The following is a 17,991-nucleotide window of genomic DNA, read 5'->3' on the forward strand; positions in this document are numbered from 1 at the left end:
TAGGGCTGGACTTTGATACTGGAGGCATGTAGGAGGCGGGACGACAACTTTTGGGGTTATAGTCCCGCCTCTATCGAATTGTGGCCAACCCACGTGATTTTCACTTGATTACTTGATTGACCTTGTTGAACCCGCCCAGCGGGCTCAGCAGGCCAATTAAGGGCCACCCGGCAACAGGTGACATCACAGATTGACATTTCATCTGTCAAGAGCTTTTGACAGATGAAATATCAGCGTTTGACAGCTCTTTGATGCTGTCAAACACTGACAATCTATACTCCAAGTTAATTCCTTCCTGTCAGGCTGATTTAGAGATCTCTCCAGAACAGAAAGCTGAATGCTGCAACTTTTGACAGCTCGTGGCCATTCTGCTTTCTGTGCCGGTGAGATGAGGGACTCCCGAGACCTGAAGGAAGAAAGGCTGTAAAGGTAAGTAAAACTTATTTAAACACTTTACACACACCAAACACACTTGCCTCTGCACTCATGCACACATCACTCACCTGAACAACGGACATCTCGAACCCTCCAAGCCCTTCAGCCCGATGGTCCGCCTCGCTAACTTGGCGTGGTTTGGCGCCATCGGGAATCCCACACTTCAGGGATAAAAATAGGGATTAGGCTAAAAACTGCCTGTTAACTACCTGCTAACAGGCAGTTAATTGGCACTAATCCCCTTCCCGCCTCGGGGGTGCAGCTCCCAGCACAGGTCGGGTATCCGCCTCCTTTGAAACTGGCATGGAGGCGGGTTGGGGGCAAGATGGGTTCGTGCCCCCCGATTTCGCGATTTTAACCCCCCACACGCCTCCAATCCTGCCTCAACGGCCCAATGAAAATCGAGCCCATAGTCCTAGATTTTACGATCGCGATTATTTTCATGCCAGCAGTATCCCATCACTTGCATTTGGTGTTTAAATTAACCTCATTAAAAATCCAAGCTAAAAATTCGACTATCATGATTTTTTGTGACCCATAAAAGAAATTTTATTATGAAGACTAGTTAAATGCTTGTTCATTTTACAATACTCTGCTGCTGTATTTGAAGTTCCAGAAAAGGGGGTTTGTGTAGTATATGCAAATATGTGGTATATTTAATAGGTTTTACAGAGAAGTTGAAAGTGCATCACCTGGAACATAACATGAAAAACTACAGTGTATTACTTTCTCTGGATCAGATACAAAACTGACTAGCAGTACAAACAGCTTTCATTAATTTCTGCTGATAAGTATCTGCTGAATGAGCAATGTGACCTTAATTTTCAGTGTAGAATTAAATTGGCTAACAACAATGGTCTGTTGTATTTGGTCTTCTTCCCATTGATTATATCATCTCTATAACAGGCGTACTTAAAATGTATTACTTTATAGAAAGTATGTTCGTCAATTTTCTCTCCCATCCCAATAACGTTAATTCCACGCTATGATTGTTCCACAAGGAGCTCAGAGGCCAGTTGTAGTTCCTACTGCAACATTGGCAACTCAACACAGACCAAGGATCAAGCTGGGAATCTTCCCTGTCTGTGGCTCAATATTTATTGGTAACCTTGCTGAGTCATTGAGGTTCAAATATTTCGAAGCTTTACGTTCAAAACCCAACTTTATTTCAGTTCTTTCAGTTTTAGTCAACAACACAGAACTGAATAAAGTTACCAGAAAGGTATGAATGTCCAAAACAACAACAGAAAATGCTGGAAACACTCAGCAGGTCAGGCAGCATCGTGGAGAGAGAAACAGAGTTAATGGGCTGGATTTTGCCAATGGGGAGCTTTTGGAGGTGGGACTCCCACTTGTTGGGTTTCAGTCCCGCCTCCGTCAACTTCTGGCCAACCTACACTATTTTCCCTTGATTGACCTTGTTAAGCCCACCCAGTTGGTTTAGCAGGCCAATTAAGGGAAAGCCGGTTACAGAGAACGTCAGCGTATGACGTTTCATCTGTCAAAGATTTTTGACATGAATTGTCATCGTTTGACAGCTCTGTGAAGCTGTCAAACACTGACATTCTCTATTGTTTGATGAGTTCTTGAATTCAAGACTCATCAAACCTCTTTTGTAGAAATCAGATGGTTGTTGCTTTGGAGAATGCAACGGCCATCTGTCATCTCTGCCGCAGAGATGCAAGACTCTCCGCATACCCAACGTTTGAAGCCGCAGGAAGAAACAAAGGTAAGTACACTTTTTCCAGCACTTTCCACTTGCCTCACATACTCACCTCTCCACACTTGCACCCATCACTTACCTTCACAGCACACTTTTGCATGCCTCCGACCCCCGCAGACCCACTACTCGCCTCGGTGACCTTGGTGGGGTTCGGTGCCTTTGGGAAGCCTGCACATGTGTGGGCAAAATGGGGATAATCCTCTTATCTGCCTGTTTACTACCTGTTAACAGGCAGAAAAGTGGCTGTAATCCCCTTCCCGCCTTCAAGGAGATGGGACCCGGCGCGGGTCGGCTACCCGCCTCCTGGCAAGATGGCATGAAGGCGGGTTAGGGGCGGGTTGGGCACCTGCCCCCAAATTCTGCCATTTTCCTGGCAGTCCCACCTCCAAACCCGCCTCCCCATGTAAGGATTACGGGGGTTTCTTTAAACTGGTTTAAGGTAATCTACCTGGCCAGCAGTCCTTTTTGCTGCTGCACTATAAACCAATTTTAAAACAGCGGTTTCGAATCACTACCCCTCCTTTAGTTCTGAGTGGAGGAACTTATAATTAATGATATTAACGGAACACGTGGTTTGGATGAGAGAAAAAAATATCAATCTTTATTAACTAAAAGAAACTATAATCACAATATCAAACTATCCCACATGAACACAGTAAGATTGTAAAACTATATAACAAGGGGGTACACACGGCAAAAACGAGGGATACAGTGGCTACAATGTTATTTAAACAATCTTAGCAATTCCCTTAAATCACCATCCCCCCCCTTTAACTCCTGCTAGGTTGCCTTGTTGAGAGTCAGAAAATCTCTGCTCACGTGGTCCAGCGAAGAGAGAGAGAGAGAGAGAGAGAGAGAGCTCACCTATGTCCCAGGAAGTCAAGAGGCTAGATAGCTTCAGCATCTATATATATCTGGTGAGCCCCTCCCGTCCTGCCTTGCAGGCTGTGTGCAAAATTCCCCTGTGATAGGCCAACTCAAAGTGGTTAGATTGAGTTAATGTGATTTTCAGAGCTCCTTGTGCTGAAAACAAAAGGGAGATACCCTGCTCTATAGTCCAGTACTGGGTGATTGGAAACCCATTCCAAATCTTGAACGATTCCCATTCAAGGTGCAAAAGTCTCTTCTGCAGTTTCAGGTGTATCTAAACAAATGCTAATAGCATTCAGTTGCTTTGTAAACAAAGCATTGTCCTTTGTCTTCATCGAACCTTACTTCCAGACACAGAAAGCTGCATTCCAAACCTCTTTTGTCTCGGCCATGTGGTGTGACAGCCATTTTATCCCTGGAAATTTAAAAAGCACATTGCCCAGGGATACTTTAATCAAAAAACATGAATCTTCAGAACTGTAAATTATTGCAAATTCTTACACCCAGGGCTGGCAAGATCGCGCCCTATGTTTCAGGTCGATGACCCTTTGTCAGAACTGGAAAAAGTTGGAGGAGCAACAGATTTTTAAGCAAGTGTGGGGCAGGGAAAGGAGGGAGGGGAGGAAAAAATAAAGGGAAGGTCTGTGATAGGATGGAAGACAGGAGAGATTAAAAGACAAAAGGGATGATGGTGCAAGGCAAAAGGAGATGGTAATGGGACAAGTTAAGAAACAAAAGATGACTCTAGATGAGGAGTAAATGGCACTGGCAGAATCATCAGCAGCTGCCATGTGAGAAAAAAGAAAACATAGGGGCTGAGATTATAGTCTGAAATTGTTGAACTCTATGTTGAGTCCAGAAGGCTGGCATCGAAAGATGAGGTGCTGTTGCTCGAGCTTACGTTGAGCTTCATTGGAACAGTGTAAGAGGCTGAGATCGGTGAGGTCTGAGTGGGAGTGGAGTGGAGAATTAAAGTGACAGGCGACCGGAAGTTCGGAGTCACGCTTACGGGCTGAACGGAGGTGTTCCGCAAAGTGGTCACCCAATCTGCATTTGGTCTCCCCAATGTAGAGGCGACCGCATCGTGAGCAGGAAATGCAGTAATGAAATACAGTATGAAAGTCATTTGTTATAAGGTTGGGGTCTGCCTCAAATAATCTCTCAGGTATAGCTGTGATGCCTATTCTGGAAACAGTCTGACCGCCTTTCATTTGGGAGTGTGCCTGCACTGCCCAATATCTAGTTATATGATAGCGTAACCCAAGGTGTAACAATAGCATCCCTTTGTAATCTGAATTGGATACTGTGCCTTTTGCAAGTGCTGCCATGTGCACTTCTCCAATACTTTTTCCAGCTTTGGTGAGACAAGGTGGGTTTGCAGGCCTCCGTGCTGGTCTTGCACTTTTTCCTCCAATTTTGCAATTGATTAATTCCTGATTACTATTCCTAACTTGCTGTACTAAAGAAGACAGGGATATATTTAGAACCTCTGGTCTCAGTTTTCCTTTTTTATCTAACTTTTCACTAGTTAGATTCTGATTAATGTCACGACATTCACTTAACTTATTCATTGCTGCCCTGGCAGCCATTTATAATCCCTATGTGATTAATTCATTAATTTGATTTGATTTGATTTGATTTGATTTGATTTGATTTGATTAATTCATTAATTACATAGAATTACAAAGAATATACAGCACAGAAACAGGTCATTCGGCCCAAACAGCCCATTTTGGGTTTTATGCTCCACTCGAGCCACCTCCCATTCTTCCTCATCTGACTCAATCCCTCTATTCCCTTCTCCCTCATATGCTTATCTAGCCTGCCCTTAAATGCATCTATACTATTCACTGCAACCACTCCCTGTGGTAGTGAATTCCACATTCTCACCACTCTCTGGGTAAAGAAGTTTCTTCTGAATTCCCTATTTGATTTCTTGGTGACAATCTTGTATTGATGGTCTTTGTAGTGTATGTGCCTTTAAGTCAGAACTACTTTTACAGCTCCTGTATACTGTAGTACTGGCAATGACCACACCGGTATATAAGCTTTGCGCATGCCTCTGTACCCCCAGTCTAGAGACTACCCTCCTCCAGTAAAGACCTGTTATTTGTTAATGTACAGCATCCGTGTGATTATTTAATAAGAGCATATCCACTGAACCACAGATCCAACAGTGGCGACGAGTGTCGATTCGAATCTACCTGCAACAAAAAAAAAATTAAAAAAACAGTCGAGGCCAGGAACACGGGCGTCGACCACGAGCAACCGCCCAGCAGTCAGGCAGAGATCCAACTTCGCAGGGGAGGCTGTGGAGAGCCGGGCTTGGTTCCCCAGCCACAACGAGCAGTAAGAGACCGGCGACAGGTCCAGCGCAGACCCTTCCCGAGCAGCGGCGGCTGGAGCCGACCGACGGCGGAGAGAGAGCCGAGCAGCGTCGACGGGGTAAGACAGAGGGTGAAGAGCGCAGGGCGCAGCTGGGGGTTGAACACCGAGCGGCGTCGAGGAAAATAAAACAAACCGGAGAGAGAGAGGGTAAGAAACAGCCGGGTTCTAGACTGAGCGGCGTCGAAAAATATAAAAAGAAGAACGCGCAGAGCACAGCCAGTGCCACGGGCTGAACAGGGTCCGCGGGGCGAAGAAAGGGGAGACGCCATTGAGCCGCGGAGAAGAAGGAAGAGCGCGGGAGGCGCCATTGAGCCGCGGAGAAGAAGGGAGAGCGCGGGAGACGCCATTGAGCCACGGAGAAGAAGGAAGAGCGCGGGAGACGCCATTTTTAGAAGCCGCAGCGGAGAAGAAGGGCGAGCGCGGGAAGGAAGGCAAGCGCGGGAGACGCCGTTTTGTGCCAGCGGAGAAGAAGGGAAGCGCAGGAGGCGCCATTTGTGATAGTTAACGCACACCCAAGGATGCCGAAGAGTGGCAGTATCTCTACGTTCGACAATGAAGTCGAAGATTGGGCGGCATATGTGGAACGTATTGAGGTGTACTGCAGGGCGAATGAAGTGCCAGGTGCTAATAAAGCACTGGTTCTGTTAAATTCCATGGGTGCAAAAACTTATGGGTTACTGCGAAATCTAATAACCCCAGAGAAGCCGGTAAACAAGAATTTTGAAAGCATAGTAGAAATCCTACAGGACCACTTAAACCCCACACCGCTGCTGATAGCAGAACGATTTAAATTCCATAAAAGGAACCAACACAAAGACGAAAGCAATGCTGAGTACCTAACGGAACTGCACAAGCTATCGAAACACTGCCAGTTTGGAGCGGGACTAGCAGACACGTTAAGGGACAAGTTTGTGTGTGGGCTACAAAGTGAAGGAACCCAGAAACGGCTTCTATCAGAAAAGGACCTTACGCTGGACAAAGCTTTCAGTATGGCAGTATCACACGAAGCAGCCGCAAGGGGCGCTGCAGAGATACAACGGAGACCGCAAGAATATGGCACCAATGAAATGTCCTATGGAACAGGGAAGTGCTATCGCTGCGGCAGAACAACACATGACCAGAAAGATTGTTGGTTCAAGGACCAAGTGTGCAGACAGTGTGGGAAAGCAGGACACATAGCAAGAGTCTGCAGGTCTGGGAAGAAAACCAACAGTAAGAAATCTCCACAGGAGAAGTACAAAAAGGTACACCAGGTGATGGACAGTGGTTCAGACGAACAGAAAAGTGACACAGACTCCGGAAGCAAGGAGCTGGGTTGTCTGAAACTACATAAGGTAACCGAAATGGAGGATCACCAGACTATCTGGGTTACACTCAAGATAGACGGAGTCCAAGTGGAAATGGAATTGGACACAGGGTCAGCCCTAACAGTCATAAACCGAAGGGACTACAAGCGGCTATTCTCACATATACCCTTGAGAGATACAGAGATTGTCTTGAAGATGTACACGGGGCAAAAAGTCTACCCCAAAGGAAAAATAAGGGTGAATGTGATATACAACGGCAAGGAAATACCTAAAATGGATATATATGTATTGCCAAATGGAGGACCACCACTGCTAGGACGTGAATGGATCTGGAAGATACAATTAGATTGGCATTCCATACAGGCACTGAAGGTTGAGGCCAAAAAGGATGACGACGTCACACCTGGACGACTGTCAAAAATGCTAACTGACGCAAAAGAAGTGTTCCAGGAGGGACTAGGAACACTAAAAGGAATAACAGCAATGATTAAAATAGAGGAAAATGCAAGCCCAAAGTTTCTGAAGGCCAGACCAGTGCCTTATGCGATCAGACCAGCTGTGGAAGCAGAGCTGGAAGGGTTGGAATGTTCAGGAGTACTGTCCAAAGTGGACTGGAGCGAGTGGGCTACACCCATCGTTCCTGTAATGAAGAGGTCGTTGAGTAATACGCCTGGGGAACCAAAGAAGGTCCGCATCTGTGGGGATTTTAAGGTGACAGTGAACCCAGTCCTTCACACGGTGCAATATCTGCTTCCACGAATTGAGGATATTTTTGCCTCGCTATCTGGAGGTAAATGCTTCACCAAAATTGATCTAGCCCAGGCGTACTTGCAAATGGAGGTAGAAGAAGCTTCGAAACATTACCTTACGATCAACACTCATAAAGGTCTCTATCAATACAACCGGCTGGTGTTTGTAGTAGTCTCGGCTCCGGCTATCTGGCAAAGGGCGATGGATCAGGTCCTGCAAGGGATTCCAGGGACCCAGTGTTATTTGGACGACATCTTGGTCATGGGCGAAAATGACGGTGATCACCTCGCCAACTTGGAGAAGGTGCTCACCAGATTAGAGTATGGGCTACGAGCTAATCGCCACAAGTGGGAGTTTTTCCAGAAACAGATCTCGTATTGTGGCCACGTCATCGATGAAGAGGGGTTACATAAGTCCCCTGACAAGACTGAGGCTGTAGTCAAGGCTCCAGCACCGGAAAATGTGTCACAACTGAAGTCGTTCCTCGGGCTGGTAAACTACTACCACAAGTTCTTACCAAATTTGTCTACGGTATTACACCCGCTGAACACCCTACTGCAAACAGGGGTACCATGGAATTGGGATGACGAACGTAGACGAGCTTTCCAGAAGTGTGAAGAATTGATCACATCAGAAGAGGTGTTGGCCCATTTCAACCCAGCACTACCAATTTGTTTGACATGTGATGCATCACCCTACGGTATTGGAGCGATGCTGTCGCACAAATTCCCAGACGGGTTGGAGAGGCCAGTAGCCTTTGCGTCTCGGTCACTAACCTCAGCCAAGCGCAACTACGCCCAGATTGACAGGGAGGCCCTCAGCCTAGTATGGGGAGTAAAAAAATTCAACCAGTATTTGCATGGGCAGAAGTTCACTTTGCTGACTGACCACCAAACACTTGTCTCCATCTTTAATCCTAAGAAGGGCGTTCCAGTGATGACTGCACAGCGGTTACAAAGATGGTCCCTGTTTCTAGGGACGAATCAATATGAAATAGAATATAAAGGCATGAAACAGCATGGGAACGCTGATGGGCTATCGCACCTGCCACTGCCTACTGTGGAGGAAGCACCAGCAGTGGACCCTATCGATTCGTCAATAATTGAATGATTGCCAGTAACAAACACGAATGTAGAGAAGGAGACCCGCAATGATCCGACGCTGTCACAGGTATATGAATTGACGGTGAGGAGATGGCCAACACATGGCGACTCAATGTTGCCAGCATTCTCATCCAGAAGAGAACAGCTGTCAGTATGCCAGGGGACAGTGATGTGTGGATCCAGAGTGGTGATTCCATCCAAGTTAAGGGAGACATGAAGGTCATCTGGGGGGAGTGAAAATGAAAAGCCTTGCTAGGGCTTATGTGTGGTGGCCGGGAATCGATCAACAAATCGAAGACCTAACTAAGAGCTGCTTAGGATGCCAGAAGGTCCAAAATGCACCACCACGTGCCCCTCTACACCCATGGGAGTGGCCCTCCTCTCCATGGCAATGGGTGCATATTGATTTCGCTGGTCCATTCATGGACTCAATGTTCTTAATAGCAGTGGATGCTCATTCAAAGTGGCCTGAGGTGATAATAATGTCTTCAACCACTACAGAGAAAACGATTGCAGTCCTACGGACCATATTTGCCAGAAACGGTTTGCCAGAGCAGATTTGGTCTGATAATGGACCACAGTTTTTGTCCGACGAGTTCCAAAAATTCATGAAAAGGAATGGGGTAAGGCATTACACATCCGCCCCGTATCATCCAGCCACAAATGGATTGGCTGAGAGGTTCGTACAAACCTTTAAGAAGGCGATAAAGGCCATGTGCGACGATGAAATTCCACTACAGCATAAGATGTACAATTTCTTATTAGCCTACTGAAACGCGACACATGCAGTTACCAACCAGACCCTGGCCATGATGTTCTTTAACCGAAGGTTGAGATCTCGTCTGGACTTGCTCAGACCAAATGTGCGAAGAAATGTTGAGGACAAACAATTCCAGCACATCAATGAGAAGCCGACAAGGAGCTTCAATGTAGGGCAACCAGTCTTGGCCCGTGACTATCGAACAGAGAAGTGGCAACCCGGAACGATATGTACAAGGCAGGGGCCATTAATGTACACAGTGGATGTCGGGGAGAACATTTGTGAGACGCCACGTCGATGAGATCTTAGCATCACAGGAACGCGTCAACCCCATGTCTCGAGTACCGGGGGATGAACCCGACATACCGGTAGCATCTACTTCAGACCCAGTAGCAGTGGAACCCGATGAACTACCCGAGGAAAAGGGGTCAGAATCGCCTCTGCACCAAGAACAAGAACCTCTGGAAAGGCGCTATCCCGAAAGGGTCAGGAAGCCGCCCCAAAGACTGAATCTATAAATGGACTTTTGTTGTTTAATGTAAATGTTGAACTGTTAATTGTTATTTGAATATTAGGGGTATTACTAATCTAAAAGGGGAGGAATTGTAGTGTATGTGCCTTTAAGTCAGAACTACTTTTACAGCTCCTGTATACTGTAGTACCGGCAGTGACCACACCGGTATATAAGCTTTGCGCATGCCTCTGTACCCCCAGTCTAGAGACTACCCTCCTCCAGTAAAGACCTGTTATTTGTTAATGTACAGCATCCATGTGATTATTTAATAAGAGCATATCCACTGAACCACGGATCCAACAGTCTCTAGTTTTGCTCTTCTCCACGAGTGGAAACATTCTCTGTGTTTACTCTATCAAAACCTTTCATAATTTTAAAGTCCTCTATTAGGTGACCCCTCAGCCTTCTCTTTTCTAGAGAAGAGAGACCAAGCCTGTTCATCCTTTCCTGATAGGTATAACCTCACAGTTCTGGTATCATCCTTGTAAATCTTTTTTGCACCCTCACCAGTGCCTCTCTATTCTTCTTATAATATGGCGACCAGAACTGTACATAGTACTCAGAGTGTGGTCTAACCAAGGTTCGATACAAGTTCAGCGTAAATTCTCTACTTTTTAATTCGATCCCTCTAGAAATAACCCCTAGTGCTCGGTTTGCTTTTGTTATGGCCTTATTGACCTGTATCACAACTTTTAGTGATTTGTGTATTTATACTCCCAGATTTCTTTGCTCCTCTACCCCATTTAGATTCTTATTTTCCAAGTAATATGTGACCTCCTTATTTTTCCTACCAAAATGTAATACCTCACACTTATCTATGTTAAAATTCATTTGCCAATTATGTGCCCTATCTGCAAGTTTATTAATGTCTTCTTGTAATTTATTAGGCCTTTATATTTCTAAATTGCTAGCTTTCTTTGTACTTTTGCTTTAGTTTATAAAAATAATTTTCTCTGTTTTGACTACTAAAGTTTATTTTTCATTTTAACGGTTGTTTTATACTATTTCAAAACAAAATAAAAGAATAAACAAAAAATAAACTACAATGCGGGGTGTAGAATCTTTAACTTGTAATGCATAAGAACTGGCATCCCGTCACAGGGTGCTGATCTGTAATGTTAGACAGAGGCTGCTGTACCAGAAATGAGGGATCTAGATGCTGGAGTCAAATACTTACAAGTTACAAGTTAATTAAGGGTTACATGAATATACTCACAGACAACAGCCGTGAAAGCTTTGCTGTGGATCACACGTTACAAGTGTTGAGCTCAACTTTCTAGATCTCTTCCTGTTGCTTTATCTTCTAACTTTGTATTACAATCTTACCATTTTTATACCTGTAATGTCCATGTGTAATTGAGACATGGACTGCAGAAGTTGGTTATAACAGGTGTTTACTGAATGGAGACAAAACTGGAACTACTATACAAAGTTACTACACAGGCTTATATACAGGGGTGGTCACTACTGGCACTGCAGTATACAGGGGCTGCAGAATATAGTTCCTTCTTCAAGGTACATACACTACAATACCCTCTTCAACCGTGTATTCCATAACCTTTACACACTCTGTACCAGCTCGTATCAGTCTTCATCAACAAGTTCCGGGCTCTCTAAACATCCATCATCCTTCAGCTCTCTATCTGATGTCCATGGTCCCGGAGGCTAGCAGAAACTGCTGGTGTTTAGGGTTTAGTGAGCCATGGAATGCACTCTATTATGGCGATGCTGCAGATAGTAAGTCTCTAAGCATATATGAATTGTGAGAAAGTTCAGAAATAAATGTAATCAATATTTTGTTTAACCTCGAGATCAGGCCATTTGTGACCTCTGTGTAGACTGCACTGTCAACAAAGTTCTGCAAGCTTTTAACTTTAGGGGGCTTAACGCAAAATGGATTACTTACTTACAAAATGGATTCTTTACTAACTCTTGATCCCTTAACAGTTTCCGCCCATCATTATATTGCAAAAAAGATATTCCTTAGAACAACTCCCAATTTACAGTATTATTGCTTTCGATGTGGCCATAAAGCTTGATTCACTGATTGGGTACTCCAAGTGAGAGGCTGTGGCCACAGGGAGTTCAGGTCAGGAAATTGTGAGTCCACAGCCTCTGATGTTCTGTAGTAAATCAGGGGAGTCTATTTTAACCCTACCTTGCCGATGGACACTGGGCGGGTGAGCATGTAAAAATGGAAGGGGTTTCTTCCCTGCTCCTAACTTGACCCTTTCCCGATTCTGCAGGTGGATGAGGTGCTCATCCAAAGCAGGCAGGGGGCTCATGAAATTGTGAAAGTCAGGGTCCTATTTCACCAAAAGGACCCCAATTGGATATTAACTGGGGCCTGAGTGGCTTTCCTGCCATGCTGAAGCAGCTGGTCTGCAGACAGAAGAGGCCCTCCAAGGTAGACATAAAACTTTCCATTGTGGGACCAGGAGGAGCAAGAGCCCCCCCGTGCCATATAGACTCACTCACCGCTCCCTTCCGTGGGACCATCCCAAAACTCCCTTCCCACAAATTATCTGCTTTCTGGAAAGCCCTCTCTTAGTGCCGACCAGTGACCTCTGACTGCCCGAACATTCCCTTTTGTCTTCCCGCTGGCGGGCAGCTTACCGGCGGCATGTAGATGAGGAGTTAACATAACCCAGGCCTCAAACTTAGGTACTCGCCCTGCCCAAAACCTGCTCGGTTAAAATTGACCCCTGGGACTGTGGTCCTGCAATTTCTTAACCAGTACTTCCTGCAAATGTTGCTCTTTCCTGGGAGCAGGGAATCAGCCCTATAATTTCTATTATAGTGAGAGGTTCTTGCATCAATTTTCAATCATGCCAGTATTACTGCAGCAGGAGCAATGTACATACAGGCATTCATCTGTTTCATAACATTGGCCCAGTTGGTGCTGTTTCATTTTATTGGGCCCTTCCTGATAGAGACATTTGTTACTGTGAATCTCAATCAGGAATCAGCTAAGAAACTATAAATACACATACTTGCATCATTATAGTATCAGCTGGTTGTAAGTATCCAGCTGGCAGTAGTTCCTTGGACATTGCTGATCTCCAGATTTCACTAATGTCGGTCTGAGTGTCAGTTACTGCTACAGCTCAAAACTAAGATCACGGACAAACAGTTGTGTTCACGATTCCTAGATTCACTTTTATTAGAAAATGCCTATTTGTAAAATGATATGGGTATAGAACTAATGTTAAACACATAAATTATTCTTTACTGAATTATCCAAGACATTCTTACTGTTATGCTAATTGGTCTGATTGACCTCCAGTATTCTATAATGTAATGTGTGTATGCTTGTGTCCTGACTTTTAACAGGAGCATCCATCTGTGGGTCTGCTGGTGGATAAGCTGCTGGAAAATAGCATCCATGTCATTTTTGCAATTCGGGGATCATGTATCACCTGGTACAAGGTAAGATCTATGTTGTTAATATTGAACAGAATAAGAAGCAGTGTTGGGCTTCCTGGGAAAAGTGAATTCGGGTGCAGCTGATCAATTTATATTTAATCACATCTGTGAAATGTCAAAATCAAATCATATTTCAGACTTCTGCTAACATTCATTGAAAGTAAATTCCAATATTTGGCACAACTGTTACATTACGGTGCAGATTGTTGCTAAACAATCAGATAATTTGAGGTAATGTTCAAATGCTATACTTAGTTGCTTTCAAGGTATCTATGGTGTTTTATATATACTGAAACAAACAATAACTTGCACTTGTATAGGCTGAATTTGAACCAATATAAGAATTGGCATTAGTGCTTGCAAAGTTTAAATTTACAGTTTGAGAACCTTTTTTAAGATTATTGTTTATTTTCATGATGATAATTGTTCTTTTCTAAGAAGCCTTTTTGTAAAAATGTTTAATTAAAAAATATCGATTTTGTATTTTTTAAAGGATCTTCTTCCATTGATGCCAGGTGCAGTTGCTAGGCAGCTAAATTCAGAATTATCGAATCTCTCTGAACTAGTGGAAGATGCCTACCAGGTATAGTACTATTTTTGATATCACTTTATTATGTTTTTAAATTCATAGTTCAGTATTTTAATGAATGATTAAACATTTCATCTATTGTGTTTAGAATCTGGGCTTGTGCAGCTATAGAAACAGTTGTGTTTTGCTGTTGTCTGATTCGTATCTAAGGATGATTTTAACCTTTTCTAACCATAATTTTAATCTGTGAGAATGACATCTTCAGCACCTTGCAAACTACATCTTGAATTTTATTGATGGCTATTTATATCTACACACAATTTATATAAGTTTTTTAAATTTAATTTTGATATAAAGATCACACTTCAACATCTCTAAAGAGTTGTGAATCTGTGCTTAGCTTAATTTTTACATCCAAGCGATTTTTGTGATGTTTATATTCACTGTGACAGGGTACCTCAATAGTAGCAAAGAACATTGATAAAGTTTTCATGTGTCAAAGTTCAGGTATATGTGGGGTTGGAGAGTTCACAGATAGATTGAAATAAGCACTGTATCAAAAAGAAGACTTACTTTTGTGTTGATGTCAAAAACTGGATGAAGTATGATTGGGTTGGCTTGACATTAGTTGAAGTGTAACAGCATACTCAATAAAAAGACCCAGATTATGATAAAATTGCATTACTCTGTATTGAGGATTATCTAAGTATTTTACTCCTTTTCTCATTTATTAAAAAAATGTAGTTTACCTCCCTTACTCAAGATAGTTTTATCACTGAGTATGCAAGATATCTGTTATTCATTCTTCTGGAACATGTCTTTCAAGTTGGTAAAGCAGATTACTGTACAAAGGAGTGAACCTCTATCTCTGTTGCTTGGTTAACTCAATGGCCCAGAACTTGGTGTCGGGGGCTTGCCGCGCGTGCAAGCCCCCGATCTGCGCTCACCCTGCGCGCCTACATCGAAACCTGGCCCGCAGTGGATTTCCTTTCAGTGGCCAGGTTCTGATGTCGGCGCGCTGTGCTAACCTGACCCAGTGCGATGTGCCGGCTGGGATCAGGTGAGCACTGTTCAGCCAATCAGGGGAGGGGAAACTTCATTCATAAGTTTGAGAGTAAGAACTGTCAAACTCATGAGAAGTACTGCACCCCAAAACACTACTTAAACTTTAAGTAAAATTTTAAAAAACATCCCAATCATTAAATTAAGTATAAATAAGTTTAAAAAAAATAATTTAAACAATAATTTTTTTTTTTGAAAAAATAAATTTTTAATAAAAAGGGTCTAAAACTAAACTTACCTTATTGTAGATTCTTTAAAATAATAAACCTGTGGGAAAAAAAATTCTAAATTGCACTAAAACACCACTTACCTATAAAAATAAATACTTACGTGTGCTTTTTACAAGCGGAAAGACCGGAGGCCTTTACACATGCGCAAATCCCCCAAAACAGAGAAAATCCAAGACACACGCGCTGCCCCCTACAGCGCACGCGCTAGCCTCTTCAACTCTTGGGTGAGAGGAGAGGAAATGCCGGTTTTCAGCGCATGCGCTGTGCATGCTGAAAACCGGCATTTCCTCCGGCCAGACGCGTGAGTACCCCTTCCGTACTCACGCGTTTGGGGAGGAATTTCTGCCCCATTGAATTTGGTGACTATCTTTGACAGCTTTCAGGGCAGGGTGTAGTTGGATAAACAAGTAGGTTATGCTTTTTTCTCTAACTTGCATTTCGTAAAGAAGGGCTGCTTTGGGATGAATAGATTTTTAAGGTATTTTGATCTCTCATCTGAAGTAATATACTGCTGGACTTGGAAAATTGTTCAGTTGAATTTGTTTTGGCTAACTTGTTTTGATAGAGTGTACTTATATTTTCAAGAGATGCTCACAAAGGACAAAGTGCAATTTTACAACTGTTAGTAGTGCGAATCAGACATTTGTGCCCATGATTATCTGACCATGTGGTTGGAAAAGCTGGGTCAGGCTACCCATTAGCAGCGCAAACTTATAGGGCTGGATTTTAATTCAGGGGCGGGCTGGGGTTGTGTAATCCGCATTTCGTGTTATCCACCCGAATCTAAATCGATGTGGGTGATTGATGCGATTGTAACTTAATTGGCCAACTGAGTTCCAACGTGTGTGAATCCATGGCAAATGAGTTTTTCCAGTCTGTAAGTCGCCTCTGATGACGTCATCATTGCTGCTGCATTTAAGGTCTGCAACAAGCCTTGCTGCTTCTGCAGACTGCCAACCTTTTGGCCTTTCATGCTACAGGGACCTGGAGGCAGAATGACCAGCGAGAGACCTAAGTCTGCTCCCAGGTTTGATGACGTTGCCTTGCAGGCTTTAGTTGAGGGAGCAAGAGCTCCTAAAGAGGTGCTCTTCCCTTCATCAGGGAGGAAGAAGCCTCCCCAGCAGACCAAGGCTGTGTGGATCCAGGTGGCAGAGGAGGTCAACTCATTATCAGTAACCCGCAGAACCTGGCTTCAGTGCAGGAAGAGATTTCATGACCTTCTGTGTACTGGAAAAGTGAGTATGAATTTCCCATCACCCTCAATCTGATCCCCATTGCCTTTCCTCATCAATGCTCAGCTTTAGCAAGCTCGTCCTCCACATCCCACTTGACACTGACATCCATGCACCCTTACCCATTCCCTCTCTATGGTCACATTCACCTAACTATTCGACTATGCAGCCCTCACACTCCCTATCACTGTGATGCTATGAAAACAACTGACAACACACAGGGAGGGCCCTTGGTCTTGCCACCTCACTCCATCTTTTTCTCCTTCTAAGTATCTATGCTATGGAATCTCTACACTCACTCCTTCATTCTCACTTGACCTCCACTTGTCTCCCTCATTGCAGGAAAAGAGAGCTCACAATAAGCGAGAAAGAGTGAGGACAGGAGTAGGGCCACCCTCAGTAGCCCACCTCACCCCCTGGGAGGAGGCAGTCCTGGAGATCGTAGGAGTGGAGGAAGATGCGCAAGTGGGGGACGGACAGAGGGGTGCATCACAGCAAGATGGTGACAGAATAGTTTCCCATCTCTCTCATTGACATTGCATGAGTCGCTGATAATGATTCTGAAGCTCTAACAGAGGGACTTATGATCATCTGCAATATGCAATGTGCATGTAACCTTGGCATCACATCTCTGACTCTTTCCTTTACTCCCCCACTGGACCATCGCAAGCACCCGTCCCCACTAGCCAGGAGGAAGAGCATGAGCCTCAAGACTCCTCAGAGGAAGCTGCAACCCTGAGGGTGCAGCGTCAGCAGAATTCAGCGCACCCAGCACCAGCGCAGACACGCCTCGGTGGGACCTTCGGGACATAGAGTAATGTTATCACCTGGTGTATCACAGCTCACAAGTGAGCATCAGCAGATTGTGGAGACAGAGACAGCAGTGGAGAGTCCTAGTCGGAGGGCGCAGGAATCTGCCAGCTCGGCTCAGCTGCATGTCAACCCTCTGCCTCTGGGTCCATCCATAAGATCAGCGGTGTTGGAACTCCAGGAACAGATGCAGGAGTCTCTGGCAGGTTTTGTCTCCAGGGTCGCTGCAAGTGTGGAGCGAATGGAGGGGTCCATAGCGAACATGAACAGAGCCTTTGTGGAGTCATTGGCGCATGAACGCATCACGATGGAAAGGATGGCAACCTCCATGGAGGTGATAAGCCGCCAGAGTGCAGAAAACATGGTGAGTGTTCAGAATATAATGACATCTCTGGAGGAGCGATGGTCATCTATTGAACAGAGAAACCATACCTTCATGCAAGTCCTTCTGAATAGGACTGCCAGTGCAGATACGGGTCCCCATGGCCCCCTTGATGTGCAGCAAGGGGCTCTCAAGCCACTTGCAGGCACTGAGGAGGACCTGACACATGAGAGGGAAGTTGGTGGCAGACATCAAGGAAGTGGGGGCTCCTCTCCAAGCACTCACACTTCCATGTCACTGCAGAGCCCTCGGTCAGAGCCCCACTAGAGTCCACACCCAACTGAGATCGGCATCTCAACCCCTGCACAGCCGCGGGAGCAGCAGACTGTTGCCGAGCCCTCACCGGTTTGCAACCCCAGAGGACGCCTGCCAAAGGTGTCGAGACAGGAGCAGCAGGAAAGTGAGCAGGGGGCCTCCACATCTGTAGGAGCACGCGTAAGAGAAAGATACTGCACAAATAGTCACAAGGG

General features: G+C 44.7%; 1 protein-coding gene across 2 annotated transcripts in view; it reads left to right on the top strand.

Annotated features, from left to right (window-relative positions):
- The window catches only part of itgb8 (integrin, beta 8), a 200,250-nt gene that overhangs the window by 73,965 nt on the left and 108,294 nt on the right, over positions 1 to 17,991 (top strand). For both annotated transcript variants that reach the window (XM_085988439.1, XM_085988441.1), the window contains exons 7-8: positions 13,184 to 13,279; positions 13,770 to 13,859. In XM_085988439.1, coding sequence (XP_085844565.1) covers positions 13,184 to 13,279; positions 13,770 to 13,859 — 186 coding nt within the window. The remainder of the gene's footprint in view (positions 1 to 13,183; positions 13,280 to 13,769; positions 13,860 to 17,991) is intronic.

This window comes from Somniosus microcephalus, chromosome 5 (assembly GCF_052327205.1).
Source record: "Somniosus microcephalus isolate GS21.2 chromosome 5, FLI_Smic_1.0, whole genome shotgun sequence".
NCBI lineage: Eukaryota > Metazoa > Chordata > Chondrichthyes > Squaliformes > Somniosidae > Somniosus > Somniosus microcephalus.